Source organism: Eschrichtius robustus, chromosome 13, assembly GCF_028021215.1.
Source record: "Eschrichtius robustus isolate mEscRob2 chromosome 13, mEscRob2.pri, whole genome shotgun sequence".
Lineage (NCBI taxonomy): Eukaryota > Metazoa > Chordata > Mammalia > Artiodactyla > Eschrichtiidae > Eschrichtius > Eschrichtius robustus.
In genome coordinates, this window is record NC_090836.1 from 67,845,619 (window position 1) to 67,865,688 (window position 20,070).

General features: G+C 35.3%; 1 protein-coding gene across 10 annotated transcripts in view; it reads left to right on the forward strand.

The window, feature by feature from the left end:
* Window positions 1-20,070, forward strand: part of PTPRQ (protein tyrosine phosphatase receptor type Q) — a 260,044-nt gene that overhangs the window by 112,125 nt on the left and 127,849 nt on the right. For 6 of the 10 annotated variants that reach the window (XR_011076020.1, XM_068561270.1, XM_068561271.1 and 3 more), the window contains 6 exons: window positions 12,005-12,165; window positions 12,872-13,017; window positions 16,956-17,124; window positions 18,611-18,901; window positions 19,164-19,439; window positions 19,812-19,963. Coding sequence is in view for 9 of the 10 variants with exons in the window: in XM_068561270.1 (XP_068417371.1) it covers window positions 12,005-12,165; window positions 12,872-13,017; window positions 16,956-17,124; window positions 18,611-18,901; window positions 19,164-19,439; window positions 19,812-19,963 (1,195 nt within the window). In the remaining variant the exon portion in view is untranslated. The remainder of the gene's footprint in view (window positions 1-12,004; window positions 12,166-12,871; window positions 13,018-16,955; window positions 17,125-18,610; window positions 18,902-19,163; window positions 19,440-19,811; window positions 19,964-20,070) is intronic. The other 4 variants (XM_068561274.1, XM_068561275.1, XM_068561277.1 and 1 more) reach the window with 2 other exon arrangements.

Genomic DNA, 20,070 nt, shown 5'->3' on the forward strand with positions numbered 1-20,070 from the left:
GCTCTGATCTTTATGATTTCTTTCCTTCTGCTAACTTTGGGTTTTGTTTGTTCCTCTTTCTCTAGTTCCTTTAGGTGTAAAGTTAGATTGTTTATTTGAGATTTTTCTTGAGGTAGGCTTTTATAGCTATAAACTTCCCTCTTAGAACTGCTTTTGCTGCATCCCATAGGTTTGGGATCATCATGTTTTCATTGTCATTTGTCTCTGGGTATTTTTTGATTTCCTCTTTGATTCCTTCAGTGATCTCTTGGTTATTTAGTAACGTATTATTTAGCCTCCATGTGTTTGTGTTTTTTACGTTTTTTTCCCTGTAATTCATTTCTAATCTCATAGCGTTGTGGTCAGAAAAGATGCTTGATATGATTTCAGTTTTCTTAAATTTACTGAGGCTTGATTTGTGACCCAAGATGTGATCTATCCTGGAGAGTGTTCTGTGCGCACTTGAGAAGAAAGTGTAATCTGCTGTTTTTGGATGGAATGTCCTATAAATATCAATTAAATCTATCTGGTCTATTGTGTCATTTAAAGCTTGTGTTTCCTTATTAATTTTCTGTCTGGATGATCTGTCCATTGGTGTAAGTGAGGTGTTAAAGTCCCCCCCTATTATTGTGTTACTGTCGATTTCCTCTTTTAGAGCTGTTAGCAGTTGCCTTATGTATTGAGGTGCTCCTATGTTGGGTGCATATCTATTTATAATTGTTATATCTTCTTCTTGGATTGATCCCTTGATCATTATGTAGTGTCCTTCCTTGTCTCTTGTAACATTCTTTATTTTAAAGTCTGTTTTATCTGATATGAGTGTTGCTACTGCAGCTTTCTTTTGATTTCCATTTGCATGGAATATCTTTTTCCATCCCCTCACTTTCAGTCTGTATGTGTCCCTAAGTCTGAAGTGGGTCTCTTGTAGACAGCATATATATGGGTCTTGTTTTTGTATCCATTCAGTAAGCCTGTGTCTTTTGGTTGAAGCATTTAATCCATTCACGTTTAAGGTAATTATTGATATGTATGTTCCTAATACCATTTTCTTAATTTTGGGGGGGTTTGTTTCTGTAGGTCCTTTTCTTCTCTTGTGTTTCCTACTTAGAGAAGTTCCTTTAGCATTTGTTGTAGAGCTGGTTTGGTGGTGCTGAATTCTCTTAGCTTTTGCTTGTCTGTAAAGCTTTTGATTTCTCCATCAAATCTGAATGAGATCCTTGCTGGGTAGAGTAATCTTGGTTGTAGGTTCTTCCTTTCATCACTTTGAGTATATCATGCCTCTCCCTTCTGGCTTGTAGAGTTTCTGCTGAGAAATCAGCTTTAACTTTATGGGAGTTCCCTTGTATGTTATTTGTCATTTTTCCCTTGCTGCTTTCAATAATTTTTCTTCGTCTTTAATCTTTGCCAATTTGATTACTATGTATCTCAGCATGTTTCTCCTTGGGTTTATCTTGTATGGGACTCTCTGCACTTCTTGGACTTGAGTGGCTATTTCCTTTCCCATGTTAGGGCAGTTTTCGACTATAATCTCTTCAAATATTTTCTCTGGTCCTTTCTCTCTCTCTTCTCCTTCTGGGACCCCTATAATGTGAATGTTGTTGTGTTTAATGTTGTCCCAGAGGTCTCTTAGGCCGTCTTCATTTCTTTTCATCCTTTTTTCTTTATTCTGTTCCACAGCAGTGAATTCCCCCATTCTGTCTTCCAGGTCACTTATCCGTTCTTCTGCCTCAGTTATTCTGCTATTGATTCCTTCTAGTGTAGTTTTCATTTCAGTTATTGTATTGTTCATCTCTGTTTGTTTGTTCTTTAATTCTTCTAGGTCTTTGTTAAACATTTCTTGCATCTTCTTGATCTTTGCCTCCATTCTTTTTCCGAGGTCCTGGATCATCTTCACTATCATTATTGTGAATTCTTTTTCTGGAAGATTGCCTATCTCCACTTCATTTAGTTGTTTTTCTGGGGTTTTATCTTGTTCCTTCATCTGGTACATAGCCCTCTGCCTTTTCATCTTGTCTATCTTTCTGTGAATGTGGTTTTTGTTCCACAGGCTGTAGGATTATAGTTCTTCTTGCTTCTGCTGTTTGCCCTCTGGTGGATGAGGCTATCTAAGAGGCTTGTGGAAGTTTCCTGATGGGAGGGACTGGTGGTGGGTAGAGCTGACTGTTTCTCTGGTGGGCAGAGCTCAGTAAAACTTTAATCCGATTGTCTGCTGATGGGTTCCCTCCCTGTTGGTTGTTTGACCTGAGGCGACCCAACAGTGGCGCCTACCCGGGCTCTTTGGTGGGGCTAATGGTGGACTCTGGGAGGGCTCACGCCAAGGAGTACTTCCCAAAACTTCTGCTGCCAGTGTCCTTGTCCCTTGGTGAGCCACAGCTGCCCCCTGCCTCTGCAGGAGACCCTCCAACACTAGCAGGTATGTCTGGTTCAGTCTCCTATGGGGTCACTGCTCCTTCCCCTGGGTCCTGATGCTCACACTACTTTGTGTGTGCCCTCCAAGAGTGGAGTCTCTGTTTCCCCCAGTTCTGCCGAAGTCCTGCAATCAAATCCCACTAGCCTTCAAAGTCTGATTCTCTAGGAATTCCTCCTCCCGTTGCCAGGTCCCCAGGTTGGGAAGCCTGACGTGTGGCTCAGAACCTTCACCCCACTGGGTGGACTTCTGTGTTATAAGTGTTCTCCAGTTTGGGAGTCACCCACCCAGCAGTTATGGGATTTGATTTTATTGTGATAGCGCCCCTCCTACCGTCTCATTGCGGCTTCTCCTTTGTCTTTGCATGTGGGGTATCTTTTTTGGTGAGTTCCAGTGTCTTCCTGTTGATGATTGTTCAGCAGTTAGTTGTGATTCCGGTGTTCTCAAAAGAGGGAGTGAGAGCAAGGGGGAATGAGCACACGTCCTTCTACTCCACCATTTTGAACCAATCTCGACTTCTAGACTTTTGAATCAAACGGTGATGACTCTGAGATTTTTGACACCATTTTGCTAAGTTAGAAATAAAATTGAAAGTGAAAAAAATTAATGAAAATGAGAATCAAGACTTTTCTGGCTGGGGTTCCAGCCCTACACTTGTGAGAACAATGTCATTACTCTGTACGCAGTTATCGCACAACGATCATGCTGTGTGGGTTCAACTCCCCAATAGTGCGTTTTCTCTCCTTTGATATCCCTTTTCTGTCTCTCTTTCTAAGATGGATTATAGATACAGGGGAAGCTCACTGAAAGTAGGATGAGGGGATCTCAGGTCTGGGATATGGTAGCTCTTCTCACCTGGCTTTTGGGAATCATCCTGGGACCCATCTCCCATCATAGCTTCTAGTTTCAAGGTTTTTATTTTCTGTTTTAGCCTTGATCCAACCTCAGAGCCCTGGCTCTCTCAGCATGTCTGTCTCAACCCTCAGGTAGCTAGATGCTCTTGGTCATTTTCTCTGAACCAATCTGTAGTGTGCAGGACTGGGAAGGTGACTTCCACACTGTTCCCTAGCTCTGGATGGTCTGCTGGAAGAGCCCTTAGATCTTACGGGGACATAAGTAATTACTTGACATAATTACTTACTAGACATAAGTAATGCCATATGGAAGACAGAGATTTTCTAAGAGGTTTGCCATTTTCCTTTCCATCCTGAGAAGAAGGAGCTCTATGCTGGTATTTCCTTCACAAACCTATTTGTTTTCACCACACTACCGTCAACTTAAGATCCCAGGACACTCCTGTCTGAAGGCTTTGTCCTGTTCTTTCTCTCACCTTTTCTTAGTGGAGCAAAACTTTTTCTTTTTCTTGACTGTTGAAAGCTTTCTTTTTGCATATACTTCTTCCTTTCTATACCATGACATTATAAAACTTTACGGTCTAAAATCATGCAGGATTGACTCTCGATGTGGAAAGAATGTAAAAAACACTTTTTCCTCAGTAGAACTTGGCTTTATCTTACACACACACACACACACACACACACACACACACACACACCACACATAGGGAGGGAGAGGGTGAGAGAAGAGAGAGAGAGAGAGACAGAGATTGAGATACTATCTGCTTCAAGATCTGGTTTGTTAATTGCTGTATCTGGAACAGAAAACTACCTGGCTCATAATTGAAGCTAGATATTTGTTGAATGGATGAATGAATGAAGAATATATTTTAAGAGTTAAAAACTTAATATAGACTTACTAGCTTTTCATTTCTGGCATAAGAGTAGTGATGCTTTTGCAGACAATGAATACCTTCAATTGAATAGAATTAGGTCTTATAAAGAAAAAACAAAAAAGGAAAAACACCTTAACATGTTCAAGGATATTATCTATAATAGACTGAAATATATAAATGGTAATGGAGTATATACAGAGATATTTTTAAATTTCTAGCGTCTTCTTCCCTAAGATACCTGTTGGAACCACGTAGTTAAAGGGATAGTCATAATTCTAGGTTCTTTCGTATCACTGTCACTAATCAGTAATGCTGTTTTTGAACTCTTGCCGTATCAGTTTTACTGGAGAGAATAGGAGGCATGTATCACCATATAATGGACATGCATTCTGATTCAGAGAGACATAGGTTAGAGTCATGGCACTGCCACTAAATTATCTGTGTTGTTCTCTTAAAATACTGTATAAGTGGTGGCTATCTTTATTAGCAGAGTTTCTGTTTCAGGGGTCCATATTTCTCTCACAGTTCTCAATTTCCATTATTTTAGTTCTTTCAATAACTACCAACTTCTTTTAAAAACAACATCTTTGGATATTTGCTGTTTTCAGTATGTCTGCAAATTACAGGTTACCTGTTATATTTGTTATACTGGTGACTCCTCCCTTTGTCATGAGTATTTCTTTACAAATAGCTCATGAGGGTTACTGTGCAATCATTTTATAACCACTGCTGTGTGAATCACATTTGATTTGTAGATGGCGTGTTCAGAAATCTTCTTTAACCCATTGCATTTTATATAAATTTATTTATTTATTTATTTTTGGCTGTGTTGGGTCTTCGTTGCTGCTTGCAAGCTTTCTCTAGTTGCTGTGAGTGGGGCTACTCTTTATTGCGGTGTGCAGGCTTCTCATTGCAATGGCTTCTCTTGTTGCGGAGCACGGGCTCTAGGCACGCAGGCTTCAGTAGTTGCGGCGTGTGGGCTCAGTAGTTGTGGCTCACGGGCTCCAGAGCGCAGGCTCAGTAGTTGTGGTGCACGGACTTAGTTGCTCCATGGCGTGTGGGATCTTCCCGGACCAGGGCTCAAACCTGTGTCCCCTGCATTGGCAGGCGGATTCTTAACCACTGTGCCACCAGGGAAGTCCTGACCCATTGCATTTTAAAATAATGTTTTCTTTTAAAGTTTGCTTTGTGAAATAACTTTTGTCATCTAAGTAGCACTTTTTCCTCAGTAATACTGGTAAATTATGTTTATATGGTTTCAAATGAGAAGCAATCCTTTCATTCCTAGGGCAACACCATTAAATAAATGAATTTCTACTAGAGCCCTCTAAGCTTATTCTTTTAATACACTTTGGATTGAGGTGTGGTATTCTATTAAACTGATTATACAACTTATTTATTTTATAGTTGAATTCAACTTGGATTTGTTTAGCAATTTATAATGTCAGTAAAATTTAACAGTAGTTTTCTTCCTTGTTTATAAAACTTTTAAGTAAATGGCCCATAAGATGTAGCTAAAAGACTGTGGAATGAAAGTGATGCTGAAAATTCTAGCTTATATACAAACCTTGGCTTTTAAACGTTTCTTGGTCTTCTTAGTAGTGGTCATGAGAAGTAACTTTGAATCAGTCAGTCTGACAAATGTTTATTAAACTCTGTGGGGAGATAAAAAATATATAGAACCTTAAAATGATTGTAGACTAATTAGAGATAAAATATGCCCATGTGAGATAATTTAAAAATACTTGCTGAGCAATATATTAGGAAGTCAAAACAGTTTTACTGCAGCATTTTATTAAATGTCACTGGTCAAATGATTTCCCCTGTAGCATAAAAGCTTACCTTTGGAAATGGCTTTCATTATGCTAAAAAGATATGCTTAGTTTGAACATATGATATAGATCAATAATCAGAATGGGAAGGGGGCTATTTCAAATTTCCTGAGTTTACCTCCCATTTGGAATGAAGTTGGTAAAGGCAGATTGATAAGTCAGGAGAACATCTCAGTGGGAACAGTATATGAAGGCTTGGAGGCAGCATGAATGAACTGTGTCAAGAAGTTGATAAGTAACATTGTAGACATGAAATAGTGGGGCAGGATTAGGATGGTGGGAGATACAAACACAGGTGGATGGAGTGGTTGAGTGTAAGGGTGCTTTTGATCATTTAACCTGAGGTTTCTAGTGGGATATTAAGAACTCTGTCTCAGCTCTTTTTTTGCTAATCATTTTCATGAATGACTTGGATGAAGCTTGGGTACCGAGGCGACAAGCAGGCTATTGGTAGGCCACCCATGCTTTGCTGGACCAGCAAACTGTTAATAAATTCTGAATAGAATTCTGTCAGTATAGTGAGTAGATAGCTAGTGAAACTTCAACTTCCTTTGTTTATTACAAAAATCAGAATTCTTTTGCCATATTCCCCATGAAAATAAATCAGCAGGAATTAAATAGAGGTGGTCTTTAGGTGGAGCATTTGCTTTGCAGTTTACCTCAGTTCCCACCACACTCTGTTTTAAATTCAATCATTTTAGTCATTTACTTTGCCTTTGTGGATCTTGAGTTTTTATACCTTCAATTTCAGGGGTCTTCTCATCCCATTTGTGAAATGTACAAAGCTAGGAAACATTGTGATTGGAGAACAAAACATCTTAGAGAACTAAAGAAAAGGACTCAAGAGGGATAGTGGAGTAGTTAACATTTTGGGACAAATGCTGTGTTTGGTTTCTTACCTGTTTTCTTACTTGTTTTTCATGACAAAACCTTAAAGTGAAGAATATTATCACCATTTTATAGTTGTGGAAATTAAGTCTTGATGAGGTTAAGGAGTTGATTAAGGTTACAGAACTAGAAGATGACAGAGCTAGGATCATAACCAGATCTGTATTACTCTCAAATCATGCTTTCCCCAAATCACTAGGAATAAGTGTTATAATTGCCCTTTGTTCTAAAAACTCAACAGTATGCTTATAGGATTGGGGAAGTCTTAGTTTGATAACAGCATTTGTGATTAAAGACTAATGGAGTTATAATAAATTAAGCTTAGTGCGTCAACTCATATGGCATACTTCTACCAAAAAAAAAATCACTGGCTTGATATTGGTCTGCATTAGTTCATGGACTTTATCCCTTATGAGAGCATGATCATACTGTTTTATGTGTAAACCATTTGAATTACTGGTCCTCACAGTTTCAGTGGTAAATGGACAAAGCAAGCTTGTTCAGCAAGGAGTGATGATGATGGTGGAAATACTCAGGATCAAGGCATATGAGAAACTGTTAAATAAAGGAAATAGGTGTTAGTCAAGATTCTTTTAGTTTCGAATGATTGCGCCCAACCTAAATTGGCTTAAGCAAAATAATGACATATTTAGCTGAAAAGTCCAGGGGTATACTAACTGGATATAGGAACTCAAATAATTTCATCAAGTGTGGTTAACAGCAAGAAGCTTGGTGTGGGCAACAGCAAGATGGCCCTGTGTCTTGAGTATAATGACACAGGAGAAAAGTGGAAGAGATGAAACTGGAGGGGTGGGCAGGCCAGATACATGGAGACTTGAGGCTTGAATAAGGATCTCTCTCTCTCTCTCTCTCTCTCTCTCTGTCTCTCTCTCTGTCTCTCTCTCTCTCTCTGTCTCTCTCTGTCTATCTAGAGAGAGAGAAGAATGAATCTCAGTATTGAATGGGATTTTTAAATTTTATTTTCATCACTCACCCAAAGATTACACCCAGGAGAAAACATTCAAAGGACTTTCCATTACTCTTGGAATAAAATCCAAATGCTTTATTTTGGCCTGAGGGATTGTGTCTGTCCTCAGGGGATGAAATCTTTCTCCTCCAGCTTAAGTACAGTCCCTCCTCCTGTCTTCTGGACCCTAATTCCTATGTTGGCTTCAAGAGGATGGTTTATAAGTGTATAAGTGAGCTTCAACCTCATTCTCCATAGTGGCTTCCTCCTCTAATCTTATAAATGTGTCTTTTCTGCTAAATGCAAACAAGCAAAACAAAGTCAAACCAAATCAAATGAAATCAACCAGCCAACCAAATGATGACAACAGGAATAAGAGTAACAATAAATGAATACCCTACTTCGACTCAGACTTTCTCTGAGATTCTAGTAAAGCTTTAGGATCATAGAATATGCAGCTATTTATGCTAGTTTGGGGTTCTTTGATACGTAATTATTAACCTACTGATTCAATCCATCTATGAAGAGTAAATATTCTAGCGTAATTGCAACATAGAAGACCAGTGTCATTGGAGTGGGAAAATTAGTGAAGTTGCTGGGTCATGTGAGAGAGAAAATGATTTGATAGAGTCAAGTAAATGCATGTTGAAATTCTTTATTTTGGGGAGTGGTATTTAGTGAGTGAAAGGATTAGTGTAGAATATTTAGATAATAGCAGATTAAACTTTTTAAAATAAATTCATAGGAATGTACAGGAATGGGTGTATCATCAGGCTAGATTGCCCACATAGGACAAGATATCAAATGATGAATATTAGAATTGAGACCATGACCTTTCAAAGAGTCTCATACCTTGTCTAGGAAACCATTCATGTTCACAGTTAGGGAAATGGGGAATTTTGTTTAAGTCTTTCCATATGGTTTTGATATTCATGGTTCCTCTTAGGCAGTTGTTGCTTAGCATAGTCTTGATGTGATAAGAAATGAGCAAAGGAATTGGTAAAGCAGAGCAAAGAAACTGCTCTTAAGCTCTAGAATTTCCTTTATGCCCTAGATGTCAAAATGTGGTCTGTCTTTTGAAAAGAAGTATAAATTAACTAGGAAAGAACTTCATCTTAAAGACTCCATTAATTTCATCCCAATATGTTTTCTTGATGTTACCAATGAGTGTAGACAAACAGAAAAACTCCATCTTATATTTATTCAGAATAATTTCAAAGTCATTCAAGTTCTTTTGATTTCTCAAATTCTATCTAAAAGAACAATGCCTCCTTAACTCCCCGACATATACTGTATTCCATTTAAAAGACTAAAATAAAGTATATCAAAGAAAATGTATGAATAAGTTATTCCAAAAATTGGACTGCAAATGACCAGTAAGAAGAGAATCTGTTTTACTCATGGTCAGAGATGTGCAAATCAAATAAATGTTTCTGGTCAATTAAATTTGCAGAAATTAAGAAAATTAATATCCAGACAGGTGGTGAAAGTTTGCACACTTGCTGTGACTCCAGATAATAATGATTTATTAATTATCATTAAAATAAAAATTTTATAAAACCGTTTGACTCAGTCACACTATTGGGAATTAAACCTGCAGAAATAAAAGTATTGTTATGGAAAGATATTTGAGTAAGAATGATTACTGCATCACTGATAGTAATAAGAGAAAAAAGGAGAGAAACAACCTAAATGTTAATTTATAGAGGGAAGGCTGAAGAAATATGCTATATCCAAATTAGGCAACTAAAAAGAAAATAATGGTATAGATTATTGTTATTAACATGAGAAAAATCAAGATATAGAACATATACTTTTATAAATGGAAATAAAACGCTGTAGTGGAACACATCATAATCCTATTATAATATTTTTAAATTAATAAGAACAAAACAGACATTGTTACACTAAACCAGCTAAAACCGGGAGTAACAACTGATTACAGCATCACAGCTGGGTTTCTCATGCACGGGAGAAACTGTAGGATTGCTCATGAGATGGCTCTTCAGAGAGCAGAGAGCTCAGGCCTCAGCCCAGAGGTTTCTGTGTGTTTCCGCCAATCTGGCAGCAGCATAAGAGCAAGGAGGGTGGAGTCGGATCCTTGGGAACAGCGTCACTTCTCTTTCCTTTTCCTACTTCTGGGTTCTCAGTATTATGGCAGATCATCTCTTATGTACCCAAGATACATTCTGAACTTGTACCAGAAGTTGACGCTTCAATTGAAGTTTATCTGTGCTCAGATATTTTTCTACCATAGTTATTAAAATATCAGCCACAACTCTAAACTACAAACGCCAAACAGACAAGACATATCAGTATATGAAAAATTTTTGTTAGCACTGTTTTGTCCCTGGAGATAAACTGGAGTAGATGTGGAAACTATACCTATGTATGCTGAGGTGGACTATTGAATTTGTTATTCAGATAATTTATAAAGACTATCTTCTTTTTACTGAAATATCCAGATATTTAAGACAAAATTTATGTTTGACCTGCATTTTCCAGGTAATTGCCTTGATTCTGTGTTATCTATGGAACATAATTGGGGTTTTTCTTATTGTAGGCAGATCCTTATCTGCACTATTTTGCTGTGAAGATCAGGGTAAGAAAGTAGTCATGCAAGGCAGCAGATATTATTAAAAATATGCTTGGAAAGAAAGTTTTGAAACAGATATAATGCAATTAGGTTGCTTTAGCTAATTTCATAGCTTTAGAGATCTGAATTGGACTAGCTATACTGTAGTGTTCTAATGACCTGTGACCAATGACAGGAGTATGCAGTTGGGTAAAGTTTCTATGACAAGGCATCTTTTTCAGACTAATAGCCTAATTGCCACAGCATTAAGAGTTTTAAAAGGTTCTCTCCTATAGTCTCAGCGAGGTCAAAGAGAGAACTCAGTTCTCCCTATGGCTTCTGAAAAAGGATGTCTGATGAAACTCTTTCAAATTACTGAATAGCCTGGCTAATCCTGCCTGTCTCTAATCTCATACTCTGAATCCATATTTCTCACTATGGTAAGCTTTCCAGCTATTTTTCAGATAGCCATACTTATATTTGGAGTGAATTGATGCTCTTGTAATGGTAAAACCATGGCTGAAATGTATCTCTTTGTGGATATCCTTAATTCACTTAAAATCTGTTATTCCTCTTAATGATTCAAGGATTCAAATATTTCAGTGGTAAAGCAAATGCATTTTATGTTCAGAGGGAATATCCATTTACCTCTTGGATGCCTTGTGCTTCTAAAGAAGAAAAAAATGAGATTACATGAGATACGTATCTTTTCTGTGATATTAATCGTATTTTCTTATCTAAATTCTTTAATAATTTTATTGCTCTTAAAAATCAAAATTTCTTTTTAAAATGCATAGTTTTCAGTACCATTATATACATATTCCTTCTTTAGAGTCTAATCTATACCCAATTCTATGGAAACTGAATTAACATGACTGAAATTAATTGTAGTGCTGTATTACTTAGCAACAGAATGCTCTTTAGACATTTTCCCCCTCTCCTGGCATTTTGGTACTTACTTGGAGAGTTTAAGTCAATATTTACTTTCTTTTCTGAAGTGATATTTTAGATACATTTAAGATTTTAATTGAGTGAGAGATGTGAGCTCTACTTTTTGCTTTCCTGTTATGTTATACATACATTATTTTAAATCTTGTTTCTAATTACATAAATAAAGGATAACCATACTCATTATTTTAGGTATTACTATTCAGGTATTTATCATTTGAAATTGATTTGAATTGGTCTGAAGTAAATGTTACTTTTGTACAATATATGTAAAATGTGTTTGATAAATATGTGGTATAAATTAGGTTTTGCCAACACTTCAAAAGAACACATATTTGAACAACTAAAACATTGGTATGAGAAAGAATGCTGTAATTACTTTGAACACACAGAATTCCTAGAGAGCCATTAAAATCAGTCCAAGCAAACTCTTAATATGAACATCCTGTTAACACTTGATTGAATTACTGAATGTACTTGAAAACAAAAGAATCTACTCACTGAATTATTCTGAAATTCGTTCTTTTCAGCATTTCTGGATAAGTAGCATCTTTATCCCATTAATCCGGATTAATATCTGTGCATAAATGTTGCTTATTATTAATGTACTCAAAATGTATCTGTAACGTTTAATTTAAAGGTCAGTTGTGCAGATAATCCTTTTTTTTCCTCTTAGGGATAGATCATCATTAAAGAACATTAATGTAACTGAAACATCATTAGAGTTTTCAGATTTGGACTATAATGTTGAATATAGTGCTTATGTAACAGCTAGCACCCGATTTGGTGATGGGAAAACGAGAAGCAATATCATTAACTTTCAAACACCTGAAGGAGGTGAGTTCTTATGGATGTAGGCCAAGTAAGAGAATATCCTATTCAGAAAAAAAATGTGTTAAATATAAATATGTCTTCTTAAACCTAGTATCTGTCACGGTTACATGCAAAATTGCTTTTCAGTCACTCTCTAGCTATGTGATGTTGGGAAAGTTAGTTAATCTCTCTGTGCCTCAATTTCCCATCTGTACTATGGAAACGATATATTACCTACCTCACAGGGTCCTTATGAGGATTAAATGAATTTATATTTGTAAATGCACTCAGCACAGAACTCAACACTTAGTAAGCATTTAGTGCGTTTTTAAATGAAACAAAGTAAAACGCATGAAGTCAGCTCTCTGCCTTTGTCCTCTATTATTCAATTTCAAAATTGCAAGTTAAATTAGAATTTCATATTATGCATTCTATATCAGAAACTTGTCATAATGTTGTTTTCAAATGTAGGGCAGTAGGCATGTTTTAGAACTGGGATAGTGTTTTATGAGTAAGAAATCCGTCTGTCTCTGCTTAGGTATTGCTATGGTAGAGTGTTATGGGGATGGCCCAATGAGCCTTATGGATTTCATTTCTGATTTCTAATTAGATATTATTCTTAGTTTTTAAGCAATTATCATAACTAATCAAAGGCAGGTAACATTTAGAACATTTCACACATTTTTTAGGGACACAAGTACAGTTTTTTGTTTGATCATTTGTTTTCTAGCACCAAGTGATCCTCCCAAAGATGTTCATTATGCAAACCTCAGTTCTTCATCAGTACTTCTTTTTTGGACGCCTCCTTCAAAACCTAATGGGATTATACAATATTATTCTGTTTGTTACAGAAATACTTCAGGTACTTTTGTGCAGGTAAGACCTGAGTTTTCTCTTGCTGCTTTACTTACATCCTTCAGCTCTGTTGATAAAGACTTGGCATGGTAGAAAAAGTTGCTTATCTTAACATTTAGAATTTTGTGTAGACATTTTATAAAACTGCCATTGACATAGAAAAATGTGGTGGAGAAATACATTTTAAACTGTCTATGCTTGCACACATATACTCAAAACACACACGTTTCTCTATCAGCTTCAGATGTGTTACGAACAATGAAGCTGCCTGCCACCTTTTAAAAATTCTGTATATAAATATGGCCCTGAGTGCCTCTTCTCCAAGAAGTGTTCACTAGAGAGTTAATGGTTTCATTTACCCTCAATTATTTCTCAGCTAAAAAAAATTTCTTTTTGTTTGTATATAATATAAATAGTTTTCATGTTTGGATGCGTTTGTGTGTTTTTCTTCGATTCTAAAAATGTTTTCAGTTTTTAGCAGGAGGGCTTATCATCATCATCATCATCATCATTACTTCGTATCAGATGTAATGAAACTATTAAAATGTGCTTATTTAACTTGAGGTATGCAAGGTTATAGGGTCGCACACTTTGCAGATGGACACTTTCTGAGATATGAACAATAACAGTTATAAAAATAGCTAAAGTGCATTTCGTTTAGAGAAATAGTTTTAATTTTTCAGCCAAATTCCTTTATTTCTCCAAACTAACTATTTCACAGAACTCTAGTAGATGAAAAGATTAAAACTGGACTGGTTGTGATTGAATCAGGAATGGGGAGAGTTGGAATATAACTTGGAAAACACTAATTTAGAAGAAATACTGCAATTTACAGAATATGTACCTTACTGATAGGAACTGTTGACTGCATGTTGCTTATGACTCTGACCATTATTAAGTGTTTGCATCCTTTTAAGCAGAAGGAGGACAGAGATAAGTCTTATTAATTCTAAGTTGCCTAATTCCATTTGTGATTAACAACCCATGTGTAGCCACTAGAGTTAGTTCTTGTGAGCAGAAATCTCTGGGACTAAAGTATGACTTGCTTTAGTACAGTTTAGGCTAATGAATAAGGTCAGAGCAGAACTTTGCAAGCTGTCTTAGGCCTTCCTCAGCAGTGAGTAAAAGACAGTCCAGAGGTTGGTTCTATTTTTATATTCTGCTCAAGGCCCTCTCAGAGTGGGACTGCATAAGAAAAGAGGATCTGTTTGTTTGTTTAACTCTGTACGTCAAGCAATTTTTGCTGTTCCTTTTTGTTCTGCTGTATTTGGGGAAGAATGGGGATCAGTGTGCAATTTATTTTTTTTTACCACAATGTGTTTATAAATTTAATAAAGAGTCATTATGTCATAGAGGCCATTCAAATTGCAGATATTTTTCATGCATTTAACCAATATTCAGTATTCAAAATTCAGTAGTTCTGAATCTTAGCAAAGGTTTTGCCTCTGTACAGTTTACTTTATGGCTTGTCTTCTGATTCAATTTTGGTTCTCTTTGTCCACATCTAGGTAATCGAGTGTAAATGTTTAACTATGATTTCAACATGATTTTATGAACCTTCTTATTCAAACCTGAGTGTAATGATACCATTTGCAATTCATCTATCTTAGAAAATGTAATCTTTTATTAAATTATCTTAAGAGTGCTTTTAACTGTGACAGCTGCAAGAGGGCACACAGGCTAATGATGTTAAAACATTTCTTATATTCCTTGAAGTTCATCCGTGCTTTAATTTATTTCTGAAGTTAATGTTAAATATAGCATAAAAATCTTCACTACCTAATTTTCTATTTTGGATTGGTAGAATAGAAGAAATCCTCAAAATGAAAATTATATAGCAGAATAGATGTATAGCTGTTTTCTTCCTTCTCTTTCTTCTTCCCATAGAACTTTGTAGCATATCTCATGCATGGCACATCATATTCTGCTTTCTATTCCTGGTATCTGCTACTTATCTTAGCTCCCTCATCCCGTAGCAAATAACATGAAGAAAAGAGTTGTGTGTGACGCTTGTCTTTCCATCCCCTGACGTCCTCTGGTACAGTATGATAATGCTCAATAAATGGTTTAATCCTAGAACATAAAATTCTTATAACAGATCAACATTATTTTCAGTACTTAGTTATAATTTTGGAGCACTTGAGTTTGTTGTGAAGTGATCTTTCCTTCTTCTGACTTTGTGGAATTTAATCTCTTTGCTACCACTTGGCAATAAATCTTGTCCCTCCTCCAACTGTGGTATATTGTGTTTTGTATAGTGTATTAACTCTTCTACATTTTAACATTTACCCACTTATGTCTCCTCAGTTTGCCTGACATAGTGTCTTTTATTAAAAAGTGTTAAATGAGTACTGGTTGATTAATCAAATTTGAGAAGTTTTTACTAAATACCTTCTCGCTGTATTCATATACACAAAGAATAAACCTTAATTAGATAATTTGAGCCACAAGACATTTTTTCCAAAAATAAATAGATGAATGGAATAATCATCTGGATAATTGGTGTAATTCTAAATTTGTTACATGTCTGTGCATGTTTACTCACACTCAGCATGAATAACTTCTGGGTGATTAAAAATAATTTGTTACTTAATATTGTCATCAAGATAGGTCATAGGTAGTCGGAATAAATTTTATAGCAAAGAAAAATCAAAAAGCTCTATTAATATTTTAAGAGAGAATTTATGTAAGCCAGTTATGCCATGTGTAAAGTAGATGTGTTGGAAGATATTAAAGTTCACAGATCATATTTTGTGTGAGATTAAATATGTTTTAACTTGTCTGTTCCTAAATAAGTCACCACAAAAGTAAAATAGATCTTTTCTGACACCTACTCTCCCCCACTCCCTATACTGGGAAAGAACCACAAAAATTTGCTGAATTTAGTTTGTTGATACACTGCAGAACCACGATAACTATACATTTTAGTCAAATTGATTATCCTATGTTACTAATTTTAATGAACTTTTTACTAATTATCAGTTTTTTATCGTATGCCAGAGATGGTATTGTTTTATATGCTTTATATTGTCTAATCCTCAAAAGCCCTCTGTGAAGTGGAAATGATTATTCCCATTTTACAGTTGGAGAAACTTCGTGATCAGATGATTTATCCAGGGCTATTGCCAGAATTGAATGCAGGTCTTTGGACTCTAAGGGCTTTGTGCAGATTGGAATGATTCAGATTTCTCAGTATAAGTAGGCATTATTATAAAATTATTCATACTTAATTCATATTTAATTACCTACATGACTTTTTAAAAAGTCTGTTTTCCTTTATTTTAGAATTGATTTTGACTTTGTGTTTTGTGTTTAAAATTTGGTCAAGGAAGGGATGACTGTAATTCCTTAATTATCAAAAAATGCCTTGGGACAAATATAACTAGAGTCAGGCAAGAGAATTTTAAAATTTCTCTTACTCAGCACATATGAGAGTGTATCCAACTGTCTTCCCATTTCTCTACATGATTGTAGAAAAAAGAGGGTCTATGAAAGATGAATAATAACCATTTGAGTTCATAGAAAGAGGTGAACACTTTTGTAATTCCTACATTGTTAACAGGAAGAAAAAACTTAAAATTTTTATAGTACTCCCAAACTTGTTTAAAAATATATAGTCAATGTTTTGAAAAATACTTGAATGTTTCATAAGGGAAACTGACACTGGTCAGCACATTGTAGCATTTCCAGTTCACCACTAGACCTTCCTCACGGCAGCTAAGCTTGGAGTTTTTGCTACTCTGTATGTTGATTTAATAAAATTGCTACCATCTATTCCTCTTTTAGTACAAACATATTTCCAGTTTAATTATTGCAATAAAAAAGTTCTTTGTTTATTTTCCTCAAAAATTAACATTAAAATACTGAGGCAACCAATCCATGAATAATAATTACTTTGAAATGCTCATGTATACTAAAAATATATTCTGAACAATTAAAACGATATGTTTATTTTTCAGAATTTTACACTCCATGAAGTAACCAATGACTTTGACAATATGACCGTATCTGCAATAATAGATAAACTGGCAATATTCAGCTACTATACATTTTGGGTAACAGCAAGTACTTCAGTTGGAAATGGGAATAAAAGCAGTGACATAGTTCAAGTATACACAGATCAAGACAGTATGTAAATGAAAAGCATTCGTTAATGTTTAATAGGATTAATTTAAAACTTTATAATTATTTCAGAATCTTTTTCTATTTGTATGTATTGGTAATAAAATCTGTGTTTTATTTAGGCACATTTAACCAGTCATAGAAGTTTGAAAATGCATTTAATATAGCTATAAACCTATTACAATAGTAACAGCCTTTTCTATTCCTGGAAACTGCTACCATCCATTTATAAAAATTCTGTCACTTTCATTGCTTCGAAAGATGTCACAGCCATCGGTTATGGGCATGAAAAAAACCGTTGCGTATGTGGATGGATTTTCCAATACTTAATATCCATTCGCTCTAGAAATGACATTTTTTTCTCTCTAGCAACTTGTTTCCTTTTCAGTCTTTGAACCCACAAAGGATTTTATGCAGCATCTTTGTTCTTACTGTGTTTGTGACTAATATGTCCAAAATATCTTTTTTTTAACTCTGGAAGTTTCTCATTTGTGGCTTCTGCAGAATCCTGTTTGTGTTGAGTATTCAGAAAACTATAACGCCTGAAGCTCTTGCTGTTTTTTAGGTTTCAGTTTCAAGAATACGATGATACATGGACCATTGTCTGTTTCTTCTCGTGGTTGTTTCTATGGTCGATTTGTTTTTAAAAGATTAGTCCTCTTACTGAGAAATGATACTGACCTAAATTTCTGCTGAGAGTAGAATTCCATGTTTATTATTTGAAGATTATAAATTTGACAGATACTTTAAGTATGAGGAATGAATGTTCTCCCTGTTGTTGGAACAATCTTTTAAATTGTTTACTCATTGATCAGCAGAGTAGATATGATATGTGGAAATACAAGTTTGGGGAGTCTTTAGCAAAAATGTTTAGTGCAATTTGTGGTCAGTATCATTTCAGGCATTCTTTAAATGCAGATCTCTCCCAAGATTTTCACCAACCTATAACGTTTTATCAGTTATTATTATAGCACCATGAATAATAAACACTTACTGTGCACTGTTCCCAGTGAGAGGTCATGGGTGACTTCATATGTACAATAAGGATAATCTTTAGAAGAAAGAAACTAAAAATATTGTTTAGATAATATACATTATCAAAATATTTAAATATCTGAGTATACATGCACACATACATGTGTGCATACTCATAATCTCATACACATAATTTCCATCACATACTCATAATCTCATACACAGACTCATAATCTCCATCTTGTAGGAAGGAAAAGCCAAGAAAATATTGTATAAAACAGTTCTCACACATGTTAAAGATGACAGGGTTTATTTTGAATGATTTTAATATAATTTTAATATAATTATTTAGAAGCTATTTTGTAGTAGATGATGTTACCACATGTGGATTTAAATAATGTAAGAGCAGGTGATGTAGTAGATGCCATTTCAACAATTATCCTCCGGTTTGTGAATTTACTTATATTTTATTTAGGGTGACTGATGATTTTTATATTTTGCACATTACCTGTCATAGTACCTGAAGGAGTTGTTGGAAACCTGACTTACAAGTCCATTTCGTCAACTGCAATAAATGTAAGCTGGGGCCCTCCGTCTCAACCAAACGGTCTAGTCTTCTACTATGTTTCTCTGAGCTCACAGCAAACTCCTCGCCACGTGAGACCACCTCTAGTTACATATGAGAGAAGCATGTATTTTGATAATCTGGAAAAATATACTGATTATATATTAAAAATCACTCCATCAACAGAAAAGGGATTCTCTGATACCTATACTGCCCAACTACACATCAAAACTGAAGAAGATGGTAGGCTGGACCCTTTTATTGCCTATTAAGCAGATTGTTGGTGTTCTCTTATTTATATTGCTTTCTGATAGAAAACATTATTCTTATCACTACATAGATTCTGTTTGTTCTTAAGTAATTAGCCTTTCAATAAACACAGTAAGCTCTAAGTTTCTTAAAATAACTACCTGTTGATAAAAATGAAGTCCCATTATTATTAAAGCCTCTTCTTCTTGATGCTAATCACTTTTGTTTCATTTAATATTCTTTTTTTCTTTTATAGTCCCAGAAACTTCACCAATAATCAACACTTTTAAAAACCTTTCCTCTACCTCAGTTCTCTTATCATGGGATCCCCCAGTAAAACCAAATGGTGCAATAATAAGTTATGATTTAATTTTACAAGGACCAAGTGAGAATTATTCTTTTGTTACTTCTGATAACTATGTAATACTGGACGAGCTTTCACCATTTACATTATATAGTTTTTTTGCTGCTGCAAGAACTGTAAAAGGACTGGGTCCTTCCAGTGTTCTTTTCTTTTACACAGATGAGTCAGGTAAGCCAGAATCCATATTTCTTCCGATGATTTCACTGTTGCAGCACTTGCTCTCTCTTTTTAAGGAACAGCATGGAAAATGAAAGGATATTTGATTGTCTGTTTGTAACAGCCTGACAACTATTCATCTGCTTTGCTGAACATTTCTTTTTAATTTGAGCTTCAGAACAGAGTGTTCTGTTTAAAGCTACTTTGGAACTACTGAGTTCCAAGTACAAAAGCATGATTACTTATGCTCTTTATTTCTGAAATTAAAATATGATCAGTTTATAAATCTTTCTAAACTAGTGTCTTCAGGAAGCTAGAGTCACGATGATATTTTTCTGCTAAAAAATGTTATGAATGTAAGTTTTATAATGTGTTTTCCTGCAGTGCCTTTAGCACCTCCTCAAAATTTGACTTTAGTCAACTACACTTCAGACCTTGTATGGCTGAAATGGAGCCCGAGTCCTGTTCCAGGCGGTATTGTTAAAGTATATAGTTTAAAAATTCATGAACATGAAACTGATACTATATTTTATAAGGTAGGTTGATGATAACACTATATATTTATTTCAAAAATTTAGAAAGTCAAAGTATTGACATGCAGGGGGAAAATGGACTGCTTTAAGTAACACAAGGACCATCTTTT